The 21,094-nt window shown below is 44.8% G+C and overlaps 1 protein-coding gene across 3 annotated transcripts in view; it reads left to right on the top strand.

The window, feature by feature from the left end:
• Positions 1-5,230: 5,230 nt before the first annotated feature.
• Positions 5,231-21,094, top strand: part of rap1gds1 (RAP1, GTP-GDP dissociation stimulator 1) — a 79,914-nt gene continuing 64,050 nt past the window's right edge. For 2 of the 3 annotated variants that reach the window (XM_055641234.1, XM_055641232.1), the window contains exons 1-2: positions 10,011-10,065; positions 16,575-16,679. In XM_055641234.1, the coding sequence (XP_055497209.1) occupies positions 10,026-10,065; positions 16,575-16,679 (145 nt within the window). In that variant the 5' untranslated portion in view covers positions 10,011-10,025. Of the gene's footprint in view, positions 5,629-10,010; positions 10,066-16,574; positions 16,680-21,094 lie in introns of those variants that run through there. The other variant, XM_055641233.1, reaches the window with a different exon arrangement.

Here is a 21,094-nt window from a genome sequence, read left to right as displayed (position 1 = left end):
CTCTATCCATGTCAATATCCTACCCTCAATACCATGTGCTCTAATTTTCCACACTAATCTCTTGTGTGGGACTTTGTCAAAGGCTTTTTGAAAGTCCAGATACACCACATCCACTGGCTCTCCCTTATCCATTCTACTTGTTACATCCTCAAAAGATTCCAGATAATTAGTCAAGCATGATTACCCCTTCATAAATCCATGATGACTTTGACCGATCCTGTCACTGCTTTCCAAATACGCTGCTTTAACATCTTTAACAATCAACTCAAGCATCTTCCCCACTATTGTTGTAAGGCTAACTGGTCTACAATTCCTCGTTTTCTCTCTCCTCCTTTCTTAAAAAGTGGGGTTTACATTGGCTACAGTCCAGTCCACAGGAACTGATCCAAAGTCGAGAATACATTGGAAAATGATCACCAATGCATCCACGATTTCTAGGGCCACCTCCTTGAGTACTCTGGGATGCAGACCATCAGGCCTTCATGTGCCTTCAGTCCCAACAGTTTACCAAACGAATGTGACTGACTAATGTGGATTCCCTTCAGTTCTTCCATCCCACTAAACCCTCGGTCCCCTCATATGTATAGGGAGATTGTTTGTGTCTTCCTTAGTGAAGACAGAACCAAAGTACTCCTTTAATTGTCTATTAATGAAGACAGAACCAAAGTACTTGTTTAACCGTTCTGCCATTTCTTTGTTTCCCATTATAAATTCACCTGTCTCTGATTGTATGGGACCTACATTTGTCTTCACTAATCTTTTCCTTTTTACATATCTAAAGAAGCTTTTAGAGTCAGTTTTTATATTCCCCACAAACTTTCTTTCATGCTCTTCCCCAACTCCCCCTCCCCCCCTTAATTAACCACTTTGTCCTCATCAGTTGAGTTATAAATTTCTCCCAGTCCTCCGGTTTGCTGCTTCCTCTGGACAATGTATATGCCTTTTCCTTGGATTTAACAGTATCCTTGATTTCCCTCGTTAGCCACGGTTGAGCCGCCTTCACCGTTTTTATTTTTTTGCCAGACGGGGAATTTATATTCTGTGTATACTAGTGCTCTATCTCTTACTCTCTCTCTATATATATATGGCATCATTCAAGTAACATTTTGGAATATTTTTTGGACAATTAATGGGATTTTGAGTAATCGGTAGATGTGCCTTTCTATGCATCATCAAAGATATTAATAATAAATTTGAGATTTCTACTACAGTGATACTACTGAGACAACTTCTCGACATGAGGACCTGCCAAATATCACGGGTCTGACTTTTGCTGCTCAACATGTTTCTGAACTAGGTCAATAATTTGTCATTGATTCCATGGATTTCACCTGCTAATAGCTTCTTATGAAGGATTTTCTCAAATGCTTTCTGCAAGTCTACTTTAATAATGTCTATAGCTATTTTCCTTTTGATCAACCAGTTCCCTTAAAAAATATTATTTTGATTGGGTTTGACCTATTCTTTACAAACACCAAACAATGTGGCAAAATATTGGGGAGGTCAAGTCGCCATCTGTGGTTTAGTGTAGTTTATTGTCACGTGTTCCCGAGGTACAGTGAAAAGCTTTTATTGCATGCTGATCAGTCAGCGGAAAGACAATATATGATTACAATCGAGCCATTCACATTGTACAGATACATGATAAGGGAATAACGTTTAGTGCAAGATAGAGCCAGTAAAGTCCGATCAAAGATAGTCCGAGGGTCTCCAATGAGGTGGATAGTAGTTCAGGACTGCTCTCTGGTTGTGGTAGGATGGTTCAGTTGTCTGATAACAGCTGGGAAGAAACTGTCCCTGAATCTGGAAGTTCAGCAATCATCAGGCTCCAGAACACTACACAACATTAACTTCAGGAACTATGAACTTGTATGGACTGTGTATTTTGTTGCATAACGGACTTCAAGAGTTGCTTTGCACTAGTAATATGGTTATGAATTTATTGAATTTTATTTTATTATCTGTTGGATGGCACAGTGGGGCAGTGGTAGATTTGCTGCCTTACAGTGCCAGAGACCCGAGTTTGATCCTCACAACGGGTGCTATCGGTACAGAGTTTGTACATTCTCCATGTAACCGCGTGGGTTTTCTGCAGTTGCTCCCATTTCCTCCCACTCCAAAGCAGGTTTATAGGTTAATTGGCGTATATGGGAATCGTTGGCTGGTGCGGACTTGGTGGGCCATAGCGCCTATGTCCGTGCTGTATCTCTAAAGTTTAAAGACTAAAGTGAGTACTGCATTTCCCAGTCTGCTATGCTGCTGCAAGTGAGAATTTCATTGTTCCATGTCAGTACGAATGACAATTGAACTCTCTTGACTCTCAAGAAAGAGACCTAACAGATTCAATGTCAAATCATTCAAAGTTCACTAATGATGCCTTGGAAAAGCAGCCAACATAATCAAAGACTAATCCCCTTTCTCCATACTCCTGTCCAGCAGAAGTTACAGAAACTTGAAAGCACTCACCATCAGACCCAGGAACAGCTTCTAACCCTCTGTTATCAGGCTTTAGAATGGCCCTTCAATAAGCTGGGGTACTGTCTGATTAATCTCTACCCCATATTGGACTTTGTCTACAGAACTCATGCGCTACAATGCTGAGAACAATATTCTGCATTCTGTATCTCCCCCTTTTGCTCTATCTGTTGTACTTGAATTTGACTGCATAGCATTTGTATTATCTGATCTGTTTGAATGACATGCAAAACAAAGCGTTTCACTGTACCTCAGTACACGTGACAATAATAAACCTAAACTTACACCTAATCTATGCTGACCGAAATGTTTTCATGATCAACCAGTCGTTTAGTTTAAGAAGGAACTGCAGATGCTGGAAAATCGAAGGTACACAAAATTGCTGGAGAAACTCAGCGGGTGCAGCAGCATTTATGGAGCAAAGGAAATAGGCAACGATTCGGGCCGAAACCCTACTTCAGACTGATGGGGGGTGGGGGGGAAGAAGGAAGGAAAAGGGGAGGAGGAGGAGCCCGAGGGCGGGCGGATAGGAGGGTGGGAGGAGACAGCTCAAGGGTTAAGGAAGGGGAGGAGACAGTGGGGGCTAGCAAAATTGGGAGAATTCAATGTTAATGCCATCCGGACGCAAGGTCCCCAGGCGGAATATGAGGTGCTGTTCCTCTGGTCCTCACCTTTCACCCCACCAGCCAGCAAATACAACACATAATCCTCCGCCATTTCCGCCACCTCCAACGTGACCCCACCACTCGCCACATCTTCCCATCTCCCCCCATGTCTGCCTTCCGCAAAGACCGCTCCCTCCGCAACTCCCTTGTCAATTCTTCCCTTCCCTCCCGCACCACCCCCTCCCCGGGCACTTTCCATTGCAACCGCAAGAAATGCAACACCTGTCCCTTCACCTCCCCCCTCGACTCCATTCAAGGACCCAAGCAATCATTCCAGGTGCGACAAAGGTTCACCTGCATCTCCTCCAACCTCATCTACTGCATCCTCTGCTCTAGGTGTCAGCTGATTTACATCGGGGAGACTAAGCGTAGGTTGGGCGATCGTTTCGCCGAACACCTCCGCTCAGTCCGCAATAACCAACCTGACCTCCCGGTGGCTCAGCACTTCAACTCCCCCTCCCATTCCCAATCCGACCTCTCTGTCCTGGGTCTCCTCCATTGCCAGAGTGAGCAACAGCGGAAATTGGAGGAACAGCACCTCATATTCCGCCTGGGGACCTTGCGTCCGGATGGCATTAACATTGAATTCTCCCAATTTTGCTAGCCCCCACTGTCTCCTCCCCTTCCTTAACCCTTGAGCTGTCTCCTCCCACCCTCCTATCCGCCCGCCCTTGGGCTCCTCCTCCTCCCCTTTTCCTTCCCTTCCTTCCCCCCCCCCCCACCCCCCATCAGTCTGAAGAAGGGTTTCGGCCCGAAACGTTGCCTATTTCCTTCGCTCCATAGATGCTGCTGCACCCGCTGAGTTTCTCCAGCAATTTTGTGTACAGTCGTTTAGTTTAGTTTAGTTTATTGTCACTTGTACCGAGGTATAGTGAAAAGCTTTTGTTGTGTGCTAACCAGTCAATGGAAAGACAATACATGATTACAATCGAGCCATCCACAGTGTAGATACATGAAAAAGAGAATCTATCCTTAAATTTATTCACACTAGTTCTACATTGTCCCACTTTTGCATCCACACCCTACACGCTAGGGACAATTACAAAGGCCATTTAACCTACAAACCCACATGTCTTTGGGATGTGGGAGGAAACCGGAGCACCTGGAGAAAATCCACATGGTCACAGGGAGAGCATGCAAACTCCACACAGACAGCATCCAAGGTCAGGATTGAACCAGGGTCCGCAGTCTACAACTGGAGAATGGTCCTGACCTACCATCTACCTCACTGGAGACCCTCAGACTATCTTTCATCGATGAGGTATATGGTAGCTCGGGACTGCTCTGTAGTTGTTCATAGGATGGTTCTGTTAGACGAAAGGTACTCTTCTTTCATTTTGAGGATGGCCTCATTCAGGTAATGGAGAAGGCCAAGGGCAGTATGGTTGGTATGGGGATGTGAAGGGGAGTTAAAATGATTAGCAACCGCTTAATGCAGCAGGTCTTGGCAGTCCAAAAGCAAATGTTTGGCTAAACGATTGCCTAGTTTACGCGAGGTCTCGCTGATGAGCAGGAGACCACATCAGAAATACCGGATGCAGTAGATGAGGTTAGAGGTGGTGCGCGTGAACCTCTGTCTCACCTGGATGGACTGCTGGAGTCCCTGGATGAAGGTGAGGAAGGAGATATAGGGACAGGTGTTACCTAGGGAGGGGATGGTTTGGGTGGGAAGCGACAAGCGGACCAAGGAATCACGGAGGGAGCGGTCTCTGTGGAAAGGAGTGGGGATGGGAAAAGGTGACTGATGTTGGGATCACATTGAAAGGCCTGAGTGACCCAATGGGCCGAATTGTCTTGTGCTGTAGCTCCAATACAGGAGGCGGCTTGATTGACATCTCGGGCAGCCAATCGGGTTGGTGATGCCGACGTCCCGGACAACGCCCAATCAGAGGCGACCATTGGGGCGGGATCACCGAGCGGCAGCCAATGGGAGACGGGCTATCGCTGGTAGTTCCGCCCACCCCGACGCTATTGGTGCGCGCCCCGGCGATGGACGGGGGCCTCCACCAACGGGCGGCCGGCGGGGGCGGGGCGAAGGACGCGCAGTCTCAGTGTCGATGGTGGTGAGCAGCTCACGGCGGCGGCTCAGTGGCATCGACCGGTTGAGGAGAAGGAAGGAGGCAGCTCGATACCCGTGGCTTGTCCCGGTCCCGGTCCCGGTCCCACCCAGCGAGTGAAGGCGTCAGTCAGGGCGCGGTGTCGGGTTGTACCTCATCGCCTGGTCCAGGGCGAGCGAAAGGCCGGCCGGCTTCGCGTCCCATCCCCATCCCGGTGAAGAGCCGCGCCCCTCGCTGAGCTTCTCCACCGGCGGCAACGACAACGACAACGACAGCGACAGCGACAGCGACGACGAGCCTGGTCCGACCCCCATCCGCCCGGCTCCATCTTCCCTCCTCTCACGACCCCCCTGAGGCGCGCGCGTGCGCGGGCGGACTAACGGCCGCAGATCCGTCAGCGGGGACCGGCCACGCGCCGCCCCGCGACATGGGTGAGTGGCGCGCGCCCGCCCGCCCGCCCGACATGGGTGCAAGGCGGTGGCGGGGCGGGGAGGGGTGGATGGATGGATGGAGGTAGAAGGGGGGGGGGGGGAGGGGGAGAAGAGATGGGGAGAAGGGTTGAGGGGGAAGTAGAGGAAGGGGGGGAATGAGGGAACGGGTTAGAGGGAAGATGAGGGTGGAGGCTGGTTGATGGGGAAGGGGATGGAGAGGGGCAGTGAAGGGCAGCCTCCGACCTTGCTCTTGCACTCCATGCCTTGGCGTGTAAGAGGCTGAGGGGTGATTTTTATAAATGTATGAAATCGTGAGTGCATAAGGTGAATGTGAATGGTCTTTTTCCCAGGGTAGGGGAATCGAGAACTAGAGGACATTGGTTTAAGATGAGGGGATGGGGAAGATTTAATAAGTAACCTGAGGACCAACTATTTCATGCTGATGGTGCTGGGTACATTGAAGCAGTTGAGGCAGAACAATAGCAACATCTGAGGGATATTTGGACGTACATGGATAAGATGGATTTAGAAGGAACTGTGCCAAACACGGACAAATGGGACTAAAAGGGCCTGTTTCTGTGCTGTATGACGACACCCCCCTTCCTATCAGCCTGCTCCTTTCCCCTCCTTCCCATATTTGTCTCCCATTCACCAGCAGATACTAAAGGAACAAATGTTTTCAGAACCACATTTTAAACTCGATAGAAAACGTTGTTAAGGTACATCCCCTCTGTGCTCATCACCCATCCTATGTTTCCCTTTCATCTTTCCCTTCCATCTATATCCCGCTCCAGCTTTATATTTCCTCTCTCCTTATCTGACACCTTTTTGCTTCCCTTTACATCTCTAACCTTTGTCTAATATTTGAATGCCAATTCCCCCCCCCCCCCCCCCCCCATTCCCTTCACAGGTGCCTGTCAATTTCCCTCATATGCTGCCTGACGTGTTTTGTATTTTGCTCAAGATTCCTTGTTCTTGTTTCTTCACCTGCACTTGACAGTTTCCTGCTGAATCCTCCATAAAACTAGTGGTCGGAGAGGAAATACAGTTCATACAACAAATAAATCAGACCTCAATGCATGCCACATTTTGTTCTGTTTCCTTCTCAGCTGCAGATGTCACTTCCTTTACACCAAGTGAATGTGTGTGAAGAACAATTCCTGTCATCACATTTTAGTTGAGTAATTGTCCCAATGGGTGTTGGTTTCTTTCCCCAGTAGGTTAGCAGCATTTAAATTAGCTTTTTAACTTGCCGTGATGAGGATGGGGGAGACTAATGGGGCCCTGCACTAAATTTCCTTTTGTGTTAGAGGGTGGGAGAAGAAGAGAAGGAGAATGCCCAGATAGTTTGATGCAAGGGTTTGGCCTGGAATGTCAATTCAATTTAATTCAATTCAACTTTATTGTCATTGCACAGATACAAGTATGGGTACAACGAAATGCAGTTTAGCATCTGTTCGTGGTAATAGTGCAATATAGAAATAAAAATACAGAATAAGCAAACAATGTGGACGGAGAGACTGGAGAAATCATTCCTTCCCAACTGCAGATGCTGCTCAGCCTGCTGAGTTCCTTCAGCATTTGTTATTGCTAAAATATTTATTTCAGTCAGATTCCTACTGACGTTTGTGACCTTTTGAAGAGGTTGTTTAACGAATGTTGGTTTATACATAGAGTGGTAAGAAAAGTTGTAAGTTGCAAGTCATTGGCTTGCCTTGAGGCAAAGTGATCTGAAAGACTCCACGATCCTTGCCGCATTATTTATAACTGTTTTGCACAGTAAATGGTATGACTGAGAATAGGATTACCTTTGAGTGATTACCCCGTGGTAATTTATTAGTCAACATTTCTCGGGTATCAGGAATGTAGTGCTTAACCCAGAAAGGAATGGCCTCCTTTGCAATTGATTATCCTTTGAGTCGGTTTTAGCATGTCTGCTTCCTTTTGCTGTCAAGTGCCTTGTCTTGTTCTCATTATCCTTGATAGCAAAACCAGATCCTGAATCTATTTCCACAGTGGCTACTAAATTAAGAAAGGATTAATTTCAGTTAGTTACCAAACTCTTCTGTGCATCTTGGGAAATATCTGCAGCTTATAGAAACATAGAAAAATAGGTGCAGGAATAGGCCATTCAGCCCTTCGAGCCAGCACTGCCATTCAATATGATCATGGCTGATCATCTAAAATTAGTACCCCATTCTTGCTTTTTCCTCCATATCCCTTGGTTCATTTAGCCCTAAAAGCTAAATCTAACTCTCGAAAACATCCAGTGAATCGACCTCCACTGCCTCTGTGGCAGAGAATTCCACAAATTCACAAATCTCTGGGTGAAGAGGTTTTTCCTTAGCTCAGTCCTAAATGGCCTACCCCTTATTCTTAAACTGTGACCCCTGGTTCTGGACTCCCCCAACATCGGGAACTTTTTTTCCTGTATCTAGCCTGTCCAATCCTTTAAGAATTTTATACGTTTCTATATGATTCCCTGTCATCCTTCTAAACTAAAGTGAATACAAGCTCAGTCGACCCTTTCTTTCATCATATATCATTCCCGCCATCCTGGGAATTAACCTGTTGAACCAATGCTGCACTGGCGCAATAGCAAGAATGTCCTTCAAATTAGGAGACCAAAATTGTACACCATACTCCAGGTGCGGTCTCACCAAGGTCCAGTACAACTGCAGTAGGACCTCCTTGCTCCTAAACTCAAAGTCTCTCGCAATGAAGGCCAACATACCATTAGCTTTCTTCATTGCCTGCTGTGCCTGCATGCTTACTTTCAGTGACTGATGTACAAGCACACCCAGGTCTCGTTGCACCTCCCCTTTTCCTAATCTGACACCATTCAGATAATAATTTGCCTTCCTTTTCTTGCCACTGAAGTGGATAACATCACATTTATCCACATTATATTACATCTGCCCACTCACCCAACCTATCCAAGTTCCCCCTCTAGCCTTAACAGCATCCTCATCGCAGCTCATACTGCCACCCAGCTTTGTGTCATCTGCAAACTTGGAGATGTCACATTTAACTCCCTTGTCTGAATCATTAGTATATATTGTAAATAATTGGGGTCCTAGCACCGAGCCCTGTGGCACCCCACTCATAACTGCCTGCCATTCTAAAAATGACATATTAATTCCAACTCTTTGCTTCCTGTCTGCCAGCCAGTTCTCTGTCCATGTCAATACCCTACCCCCAATACCATGTGCTCTAATTTTGCACAATAATCTCTTGTGTGGGACCATGTCATAGGCTTTTTGAATGTCCAGATACACCACATCCACTGGCTCTCCCTTATCCATTCTACTTGTTACATCCTCAAAAAATTCCAGAAGATTAGTTGAGCATGATTTCCCCTTCATAAATTCATGCTGACTTTGACCGACCCTGTCACTGCTTTCCAAATGTGCTCCTATAACATCTTTAACAATCGACTCGAGCATCTCCCCCACTACCGATACTAGGCAGACTGGTCTATAATTCCCTGTCTTCTCCCTCCTTTCTTAAAAAGTGGGGTTACATTGGCTGCCCTCCAGTTCACAGGAACTGATTTAGAGTCGAGAGAACATTGGAAAATGATCACCAATGTGTCCACAATTTCTAGGACCATGTCCTTGAGTGTTCTGGGATGGAAGGTTCCTTGTAAATGATTTCGTACAGAACTGTCAATCTTTGTCATCCATTCCTAACACTTCCAAAATTAATTATAAGGTGTGACTATCTTTCAATGCTAACACCAATTCCTTTAAAATATATTCATAAAGAAACGGTTCTGAAAGCTGATGTCTAGATTGAATAACCAAGTAGACTGCAGTAGTAGCAGTTTTCATGAAAACGTGTTCTTTATGGAGCATGGCATACAACTTCAATATTTGTTCATTTAAATGACTAACAGCCACTTGGTACCCAAGCATAATGACATATGATTATAGCAATGTCTGAGTGAATCAGATTATATTTCAGCACCTCAGACAATTTCAATCCAAAGATCTTGTAGAAACAAGAATAAACTGAGGCAGCCAGCCATGATAATGCCCGGGATGAGTTGCTACATCAAATGCTTTTAGCATAATCCATTCTGTTGCACAAGTGGGTCGTGTAGATTAAATGTTGCCCCTTGTATAGAAAATTATTGCATTTTGTCAGTGAGTTATGTCATGGTATCAAATAGCCTTTCAGTATAAATTTGCATGTTTTTAAATACTGCAACAGATGAAAATTGCTGTGTTCCTGAACTGTTAATTGTTGAATTTAATTATGATTCTCCCTGCCTTTCAAAGCAGATTAATGGCTCGCTCATTAACTGATTTAGCATATGGATTTGGTCTCTACTGCAGATGCTGTGCACTCTGATCTGGTCATAGCAATAATAGAGGGGTTCATAGGGATGGTTCATGGGGAAGAAGATAAGAAGAATTAAGAAATTATTTCACAGTAAGTGGCCCATTGCCAGTTTGAAGCCCTATGAGTTTAGAACTGAAGTTATTCTCTCTCCTCTCCCCCCTCCCCCCTCCCCTCCCATTGGTATGCAGTTTATCTGGTACATTTGCATGGAAGGTAGAGCATTTAAAACATTGCTCGAGCTTTTAGCACAGCTAGTGATATCTAACAATTTGATATTCAACCAAATTAGGCCATAAACCTCTAGCCTTAGTCCCTTTGGGTAACAGTTGCCAATTCAGCTGTTAGTGCAACAATTTCCTTAAATATTCCATTGTTTTTTAATCTCTATTGCAGAGAACTCTTAGTTTGCATCTTATATAACTGCACTGGGTAACTTGTACGAAGCTTACGTAAAAACCATTAAAAGGAGAGGCATATTTATTGAGGGGAAAAAGTAGCTAATTTTATCTTAAACAAAAATCTTGATACCAAACATTAACTGCATTAAATTGAAAATCCTGGAAACATTCAGGAGGTACACGTGGAAAGAGAAACAATTCACATACAAATTCACTTATGAGGAGAGAGAAACAACCTTTTTTGCATTCATTTTCTAATGTGTATGCAGTAAAAATCGTTCACTATCCAGTCAAATTGTACATGAGTACACTCAAGCCAACGGGTAGTGCAAAAAGAAAAATATACCAAGGTGCAGAATAAAGTGTTATAGCGTTACAATTACAGAGATAAAGTGCAAGCTCCACAATGAGGTAGGCTAAACAATGAGGACTACACTTAGTTTATGGGAGAGAAATAATCTGATGACAGCAGGGAAGAAGCTGTTCCAGAATCTGGTGGTATGAGCTTTCAAGCTTTTGTATCATCTGCTCGGCGGAAGAGGGGGGAAGAGCGAAAGACTGCAGTGAAAAGGGTCCCTGACTATATTGGCTGCTTTCATGAGGCAGCCAATAGTGATCCGTTTGTTGAATTTGGCACCATATATGAATATCTTTGGCGATGTTGAAGCTTCAATATTTTGTTGATCAAAATGTAACTGCTGAGAAGGATTGTAATTTTGCAGAAAACTTGATTTTATTATTTCTTTTGCATTCTACATCTACCTGCATAAATCTAGTGGCTAGATTTGTTCTAATATATTTCTGACATTTTATGGGTAGGTGAGGTCTTGCATTGGTCTATTGCTTTTATTGCCTTTTATAAAAATCGGCAAGGTGGAGAGGTCCAGGGTGTGGATAAAGTAAGCGCTGTACATCATGTGAATTTGAAGTTAGCAATTATTGGCAGTCAAATCATTCTTTCTTGTGCTGCAGCAGTTTTATTTTAATTATCCAGGAACAAGGTGCTGTTCAGTCCCATACACTTCATTATGAAGATTTAAGTCTGGACAATAGATACCTCTGAAATTCATAACACTATTAATTGATTTTTTTTTTTTTTGCCTAGTAGTGTGGGGGGGGGGGGGGGTGGAGGGTGGAGATTGTGGTATATTTTAAGATTGTATCTGGGCAGAACACAATGGATGCAAAAAGTAATTTGGTTGATTGGCGAAGCCAATTGCAATCATTCACCTGCTTCATACTGCAGCTGATTCCAATTCCTGGAAAAAATAAAGTTGTTTATGTCGCTCCTCTGAACCTCTGAGATACTCTACAGCATTTTGTAGCCAATTATGTACTTTTGGAATGTATTCAGTTACGTGAACCTGCATCATTTACCACATCACAAGTTCCCACAATACCAATGTGATAATGACCAGAATATGTTTTGATAATGCATTAATGTCAGATAGTGGGATTTTCATTCTGTGTTCTGGGAAACATTAATGAATCATCATGCTTCCATAATTCATGTGGCAGTGCCTTTTCAAAGGTTTGAATCAGTTAAATGCTATTTTTTTGCACTCCACCTCGGTCTATCTTTTTCGTTTCCCACTGATGTCCATAAGGTTTTTGTGTTCAATCATGCATATTGATTGGTTCCAGCAGCTTCCTCTATGACAGGCGACTGGATATATTCAGTTCTACATTTTTTAGTTTTCCTCCCTTTTAAAACAACGGAGGCTAAAGGAGGCTTGAAGGAGACTCAAATAAGCTGTTTAAAATTATGAAGTTCCAGTAGTGGTAATAGTTCTTCACAAATCTCTCTTTAAATTTCCTCCTCTCAACTTAAACCTATGCTTTCCAGTATTTGTATTCCACCCTGGGAGGAAAAAACATTCTCTATATAAACTATAATATTATACTTGGGTCACCCATCTGTGTCCAAATTTCCAGTGAAAACAATCCAAGTTTGTCTCATAACTAATAAACTACAATCTGGACAATATCTTTACGTTCTCTCCCAATCCGCCATGTTCTTATAATTTGGCAAACAGAACAGCAGACAATTTTCCAGATGTGGCCAACTATAGTTATATACATCTGCAGCTTTTGTATTCACTACCTGAGAGTTGAAGTCAAGCATGCCATACACCTTCCTTACCAATCTAATCTACCTGTGCGTACTCCCTCCCAAAGAGCTATGAATTTATACCCCCAAATCTCTGGACATCAGTGCTTCTCAGGATCCTGCCATTTACTATATAATTTCCCCTTTTCATCCAAATCATTAATATATTACAAACAAGAAGTCCCAGCAAGGATCCAAGAAGAGTACCATCAGTCACAGTGCTCCAGTTAAGAAACCCCCCTCCACTGCCTTGTCTTATGTGACTAGGCCAATTTTGGATCCAATTTGCCAACTAGCTATGGATTCCATGTGTCTGGACCAGTGTACCAGAATGGACCTTGTGAAATGATTTACTGATGTCTGGACAACATCTGCTCATGAATCATCTTTGCCACTTAAAAATTGCAAATTAAATTTACCATACGGGAGCTCCCCTGCACAAAGCCATGCTCATTATACCTTGAGTCCATGCTTTTCCAACTGTAAATCCTGTCCCTAAGATTCTTTGATAATTTCCCAACTAGTGACAATAAATGCTGTCCCCAAGAATCTTCAATAATCTCCTTACCACTGACAACTTCCTGTGTTTTGCAAATTTTCTGATTTGCTCAGTTTGCCTCAGCCATTGTTGCACCACTGTCCAAAGGCAACCTTCAGTCTGAAGAAGGGTCTCTACCCAAACGTCACCCATTCCTTCTCTCAAGAGATGCTGCCTGTCCCGCTGAGTTACTACAGCATTTTGTGTCCCAAGGCAATATTTGACTTCCTTTTCCTAGCCCATTTTTGCAATACATTCTACTTTCTGCTCCCTTAATTTTTGTTTTTAACCTTTATTGTAATCCGAATATTGGCTTGAGTGGCTGGGTTCAGTGCTGTAAGAGTTTATGCTTGTATCATCTTTGCCTTTACTATTTACACTCTCACTTCAAAATCACCATTGTGTTATCCATGGAAACCCTGTGATTGACCCATGTGAGCACTTTGGGGTACATATTTTTGGTTTGTCTGACATATTTCCATCTCTGAAGGTCTACAGTTCTTTCGGTGTTCTTTTCGAGCTATCTTCTGTGAATGGTGCATTATCACTTAGTGATAGACAGTTGTAGTCCATCCTGAAAGACAGTTGTAGTCCATCTTGCCATCCTTCACTGCCTCCTTTCATGGTTCAAATTCAAGTTCGTGAGTTTATTGTCATGTGTCCCTGTATAGGACAATGAAATTCTTGCTTTGCTTCAGCACACAGAACATAGTCGGCATTTACTACAAAACAGATAAGTGTGTCCATATACCATGATATAAATATATGCACACATGAATAAATAAACTGATAAAGTGCAAATAACATAAATGGGTTATTAATAATCAGAGTTTTGTCCGAGCCAGTTTTCATAGCCTGGTGGCTGTGGGGAAGTAGCTATTCCTGAACCTGGTTGTTGCAGTCTTCAGTCTCCTGTACCTTCTACCTGAAGGTAGCAGGGAGATGAGTGTGTGGCCAGGATGGTGTGGGTCTTTGATAATACTGCCAGCATCTTTGAGGCAGTTCGTGTGGATAGCTTGTTTATCTCAGTAAAAGTAGTAAATCTCTGGAGATACTTTCCTCCTGGATTAAAGTACCCATGAGTTCACAAGCAAGTACTGTTGCCTCTCAACATCTATATCATACAAAATTCATACATTACAAAATTCTTAAGGGGTTGGACAGGCTAGATGCAGGAAGATTGTTCCCGATGTTGGGGAAGTCCAGAACAAGGGGTCACAGTTTAAGGATAAGGGGGAAGTCTTTTAGGACCGAGATGAGAAAAACATTTTTCACACAGTGGTGAATCTCTGGAATTCTCTGCCACAGAAGGAAGTTGAGGCCAGTTCAGTGGCTATATTTAAGAGGGAGTTAGATGCGGCCCTTGTGGCTAAGGGGATCAGAGGGTATGGAGAGAAGGCAGGTACAGGATACCGAGTTGGATGATCATATTGAATGGCGGTGCAGGCTCGAAGGGCCGAATGGCCTACTCCTGTACCTATTTTCTATGTTTCTATATCATATCTATCTATATACTTTTAAAACTGTGTGTGTGTGTGTGTATGTTTGTGGGTGTATGTCAGATTAGATTTTGATTTGATTCGTTGGTTCGCCAAAACCACACGCAAAAACTCAAAGATTTTTTCCATTTCGCTAGTGATTTCACTTTTACATTCGCTCCCCATTACATTTAGAAAATTTTCTGTACACATTTTTAATAAAATGTCCCCCCCCCCCCCCCCCCCCCCCCCCCCCCCGCACTCAATGATTTTTTGCCGCAAAATAATGGCTGCTGCCGCCCGGCTCTCCTCCAAAAACGCCAAAAATTTTCACTTTTCGCTGCTGCCGCCTGGCACTCCTCCACTACCCCCCCTACCCGGCTCTGTCACGCTGGCGGAAGGCACACATCGGCTGGTTCCCCGCTGCTTTTCGGCGTCCCTGCGGGCTTGCAATCCGAAAATCCCGCGCGTCAACGGCCTGTCGGCCCGCAGGCGCATTGAGGGCGTACGCAGCGTCTCGAAGGGCGTATGCAGCATCTTGACGTCATACGTAGCGTCTTGACGTCGTACGCAGCGTGTTGACGACGTACGCCTAGCGCGTGGCGTTGCGCGATGACATCAGGCCCCCCTTGCAACCGCGCGTGGAGTGAACAGACCCAACGGGTCTGCACTTGGTCTAGTATACTTTTAGAACTGTGTGTGTGTGTGTGTGATTTTGCATGTATCTCCTCGAAAACCAGACGCAAATTTTTACCATTTCGGTAGGGATTTACCTTATGAGTTCGGAAATCCACTCCTTGGTCAATCCCCCCCCCCCAGATTTTGAATAAAATTGATCACAAAACTCAATTTAAAAAATCTAAACGGCGTTCACCAGCTGCTGACGTCACAATGCCCACATGCTGACCAATCCAGGCCCACCTGCATCCTGGCCCAGCCCCCCGCTGCTGTGGATTAAAGGCGCAGAGATATCGAGAAAGTTCTGCAGAACAAAGATTCTACAGCTGCGTTCCGCTGTAGCTTCTTTGTTCTACAGATCATGGGGCAGCAACTCCTCACGTGCTGAATTTCTCCACATAAGTGCCGCTGAACTTTCTTCTCACAGCTGGCGCAGCTCGCGAAGCCCCGTCCGCCTGCGCGTCCCTCCCATCGCCTGCTCGCTCATTCCAGCTGTGGGTTTCCAGAGAGTCAGAAGCCCACAGCTGGACTCCCACGCCCACTCCAGATTATGGGGTAAAAGGAGCAAATTAATAATATTAATATTAACAAGGGAGGGTAGTTAGCTTGTGTGGGGGGTGGTTAATGTGTGTGATGCCGCAAGCTGCCCCCTCAACCGCATGTTGGGGGAACAGACCCAACGGGTCTGCATTTGGTCTAGTATCTATTAAAGCTGTGTGTGTGTGTGTGTGTGCGCGCGCATCAAACAATTTTACAATCAAACTGCTGCATGAGCCAAGTGCCACCTCACAGATGTCCAATCACAATGGATCTCATTTACATATATCACATCACAATGGGACGGGTGAGGAAGATTGGAATCTTCACGTGGTTCCTCTAAAACCAAACTGCAGCATAGGTAAATGAGATCCCATTGTGATTGGAGGACTGTGAGATCCCATTGTGACATCATAGGTACAAACTGCTAGAATCTCCCATCAACTATCAGAGCATCTGTCAAGTTATTCTTCTCAAAGTGGGGTTTTTAAATGTCAGTAACGTGAAATATAACATCAAATCTGAACAAAATGACGATAACTAGATAGATAGAACATTGGTTTAGGTTTATTATTGTCACATGTACTGAGATACTGTGAAAAGCTTTATTTTGCATGATAAACAAATCAAATATACCATACGATAAAGTCAACCAAGTACAATATAAAGCAATGGCGAATATATGGTGCAGAATGCAGTTCTCAGCATTGTCGCGCATTAGATCTTGCTAAATGTTTCCTATGGCGAAAATAAGTTTGACTATATACATGCACAATGTTAAGTAATTATGATATTTGCTTACAAACCAAAATATTAGTCAAACACAAATCTTTTATTTCCATCCTACCCCAAAAAAACAGAAAACCTAAATGATGCTCTGCAAAAACTGAAGCTAACTGCTGATGGTACATCCGATAGCATAGAGGGATGCCTTGACTGCCTCCTTCAAGCTCTGGCACACAACAGTAAGTGGTTTACTTGGTTTACTTTTCACAGAATACTCTTATGGTCTAAAATGTTGCCTGTTCCAGCTGTTCAATACTTGAATGATTTTCCATGGCATAACTTGAGCGTCCAGTTACACATTTTTGTATTAATGCCGTCTATAATCTGTTAGAACAGAATTAGCAATGCCTCAATACCGTTTGGGTTTTCCTACAAGAAAATGCTGTTCTCCGTTGGGATGGGAACAGATTTAACAGATCTTTCACCTGTTCTTGTACCATTCCTTGAATGGATGGAACATGCTGAGAAAATATGCCTTTTATTCCCTTGATTGTCTTGGTTCTATAAATTAGCCATGTCAGTTTCCAGAAGATTTGACTGGGGCCTTCAGTGCCAACAAGCTACTAATTCTTAAATTATCAGTCTAAAATGATACCACTGGTTGTGAAGCCCTATCTCTGACTACTGTCCTGAGAATCCACATTGAGCAAATTATGTTATTTGGGAGCAGGATTATAGCATGTGAAAACTAAATTTTAAAAGATCAGCTGATCCATCATGCCTGCCTGCACAGATATGGCTGGACAATGCCGAAGTATTACTGCATATGAATGTACATTTGCCCCGTCAATCATGTAATCTAGTGGAAAGGCAAATTAATGAGGAGAAAATAACTTGGCTCCTCTGTGACACTCGGTACTGGGATATCTGGTACTGTGCCATTTCTTTCTTTTGTTACACTGAGCATAGTAAAATTTAAATGCTTATTTTGATTAATTTCTCATGTTTCCATATCAATCTGGTCGTTTCTATGTGGTGCAAAATAATTGAATGTCTTGGAACATATTCAATTCCTGTATCCTCAAGTCCTGAGGATTCCATTACAAGGAGCTCAAATATGACATAGATTACAAAATGCTGAATTACCTTGGCAGTAATAGGTGTGAGCGTGCAAATGTTGTATTGGTTACTTGCATTGCTGCGTACGCAATATTATTTTAGTTTTTTTTTACTGAGAGTAAAGAATGGACTAAACAATTGTGTGAGAATTCCCATGAATTATGTTGTAAAATAAGATTTCTCACTGCAGCTTGATTTTCTCTTGGTGCCTTTAATGTGAACAATCAAGTGTTTACAGGAGCATTATTAAAATAAATGATGAAATCAAATTTCACAAAAAGGTTTGATTTTTTTTTTAAATGTTAAGCAATGTGTTGAATAGTTAGAGGTGTTTCTACAATTTTGAGACATTTGGTAGTTTAAAGGACAACTGCCAATGGAGTCATTTTAAAATTGTTTTAGTAACAAACTTGTTAGAGTTCCAGTCAATCAAAACTGAGGGAGGACTCTTGAAAAGTAGCCAAGTGCAGAATTGAAGCCATTGAGCAGAGCCTCGAGCAGAATTGGGTGATAAAATTAATTGATTGGAAGCTACTGCATGGAATTGGGCTCCTCAGCTGACCATCGATCACTCGTTCACAAGTTCTATGTTATGCCATGTTTGCATCCAATCCCGACACATCGAGGCGATTGAGCCAAATTAACCTATAAACCCGCATGTCTTTGGAAGGCGGAAGGAAATCAGCGCATCTGGAGGAAAACCGTACAGTCACGGGACGAACGTGCAAACACTGCACAGACAGCACCTGAAGTCAGGATTAAACCCAAGTCTTTGGCACTGTGAGGCTGTAGTTCGATCAGCTGTGCTGCTGTGGTGCCTGTGTGAATTATAGAAGTGAGCCAGTCTGGTAATGGCACAGATGTAGTCAGACACGGAAATCGCTATCAAAACATGGGGGGGGGGGGGGGGGGGGGGGCACTTTCTTGGCGGCCGCGAGAGGCTTCGGTCGTGGGCCCTATGTACGGTAACATCGGGAGCTGACCTGGTTGGTGACCGACTTTGAACTCCAGCAACAGCTTCGTCCGCCCCGAATCGTGGGGCTTGAATCGGACCTTTCACGGGGCCTTTTATCGGCCGGCGGGTGTGTCAACATCGGGAGCCTCCATCGCCTCGATGCAGCAGTTTGACTTTAAAGCCTGCGAACGGGCCGATTCAGCCCTCAGAAAGTGCCTGATAAAGTCCAGATCACAAAACATGGGGGGGGGGGGGGTTTGTCCCCCATCTCTCAAAGCATAGCGGGGGCGTGTCCTTCCGTTTTCTCCCCCCCCCCCCCAGGGTTTCCGCCTGATTCACCATTAACTCCTCAGTCTTGTCATTGTTGAGCTGCAGGTGATTCAACCCACACCATCCAGTGTCATATGATACGATAGAACTTTATTTATCCCAGGAGGGAAGTTGATCTGCCAACAGTCATAAAAAACACAAAATACATGAAACATGAAATTAGAATGGAAAGGATTGGGGATGTACAAAGATTGTGAGGGGGGAGGAGAGGAGTCAGTCCACCCCATGACAGAAGAGGGAGGAGTTGTACAGTTTGATAGCCACAGGGAAGAAGGATCTCCTGTGGCGTTCTGTGCTACATCTTGGTGAAGGTTCTCAGGTTGACCACTGTGTCATGAAGGGGGTGTTGTCCAAGATGCTCTGCCGTTTGAGGAATATCCTCCCCTCATAGACCATCTCCCATGAATCCAACTCTGCCCCAGGACGGAGCCAGCCTTCCTGATTATTTTTTTTTTAAATCCTATTTGCCTCTGCAGCCTTCACCCTGCTGCCCTTGCACACAACAGTGAAGAAGATGGCACTGGCTACCACTGATTGTTAGAACATCTGCAGCATCTCACTGCAGATGTTGAAGGAGCAGAACCTTCTCAAAAAGTACAGCCGGCTTTGTCCCTTGTACGGGCCTCGGCATTCCTGGACCAGACCAGTTTACTGTCCTGGTACACTCCAAGGTATTTGTACTCCCTGGTAAACTGCACATCCCCACCATTTATGGAGATGGGGGACAGGGGTGTTCTCACCATTAACTCCTTAGTCTTGTCATTGTTGAGCTGCAGGTGATTCAACCCACACCACCCAACGAAGTCGTTGACTACAAGTTTCGCACCCCTTATTCATTCAGCCCACAATTGCAGTCATCTGAAAGCTTTTGCAGTCGGCAGTAGGAGTCTGAGTTATATCATAAGCCCGAAGTGCAGATGGTGAACAGGAAGCGAGAGAGGACCGTCCCCTGTGGGGCCCTATGTTGCTCATTACCTTTTACAGGACAGATCTGAAGCTGGACATATTGTGGTTGTCCAGTCACGTAGTTGTTGATCCAGGACACCAATGGTTAGTTTGCTCCCTAGCAGTGCAGGCCAGATGGTGTTAAAAGCTCTGGAACAGTAAAAAAAAAACATGACGCTCACAGTGCTCCAGGTGAGCATAGGAATGGTGGAGCAGATGGCATCCTCAACCCCCATCTTTGTTTGTTAAGTGAACTGCAGGGGGTCCAGGTAGGGTTTAACCAGGAGTTGCAGGTGAATAAGCACCAGCCTCTCCAGGTCCTCTGGTACAGGAACCAGGGAGGATGTTTCCACATCGCAGGAACCCTCCCCAGGCTCGGGTTGAAGATATGCTGCAGTACTCTGCACAACTGGCTGGCACATGCCTTGAGTACCCTAGGGCTGACACCATCGGGACCCGTGGCTTTGCCTGGGCGGAGTCTGCTCAGCTCCTTCCTCACCAGCTCAGCCTTGAAAGTCAGGTGCGACAAAGAAAGGGCAGAGTGAGTGGACCAGGGGGGTTGAGCGGAGAGTCTGTCGGGGGAGCAGGGGGGAGGGTGGGAAGAGGCCCCACCATCAAATCTATTTTTTTTTTAAACGGGTTTCGCTCGTTGGCCCAGTCCTGATCGCTTTCCCTCCCCAGGCCACTGGTCTTCTTATTCCCTGTAATGCTCTTCATACCGCTCCCCACATCCCTCACTTTGTTCTGCTGACCTTTCAGCTCCGGCTTCCTCCTGTAGTCGTCCTGTCTCAGTCTCGCCTTCAAGTCTTTCTGCACCCGTTTCACCACCTCCCTGGCACCATTCCTGAAGGGCCTTTATGTCACTGGTGACCCATGGCTTGTTGTTGTCTCCTCAAGGACAACGCTATCTACACGGAACTTTACGGACTGGTAACAGTCCGTGTCCATCAATGTCCTCTCCATGAGGACTACATAGTGCGTCCCAGTCTGTGACCTCAAAGCAGCCCTGTAGAGCGTCACAGGCCTCCTGTGATCATGGCTGATCATCCCCAATCAGTACCCCGTTCCTGCCTTCTCCCCATATACCCTGACTCCGCTATTTTTAAGAGTCCTATCTAGCTCTCTCTTGAAAGCATCCAGTGAACCGGCCTCCACTGCCCTCCGAGGCAGAGAATTCCACTGTAACCACTCTCTGTAAGAAAAAGTGTTTTGTCGCCTCCGTTCTAAATGGCTTGCCTCTTATTCTTAAACTGTGGCCCCTGGTTCTGGACTCCCCCAACATCGGGAACATGTTTCCTGCCTCTA

The sequence above is a fragment of the Leucoraja erinacea genome, chromosome 1 (assembly GCF_028641065.1).
Source record: "Leucoraja erinacea ecotype New England chromosome 1, Leri_hhj_1, whole genome shotgun sequence".
Taxonomy (NCBI): Eukaryota; Metazoa; Chordata; class Chondrichthyes; order Rajiformes; family Rajidae; genus Leucoraja; species Leucoraja erinaceus.
Note: the sequence above shows the minus strand (reverse complement) of the source record. Positions and strands in the feature narration are given on the sequence as shown.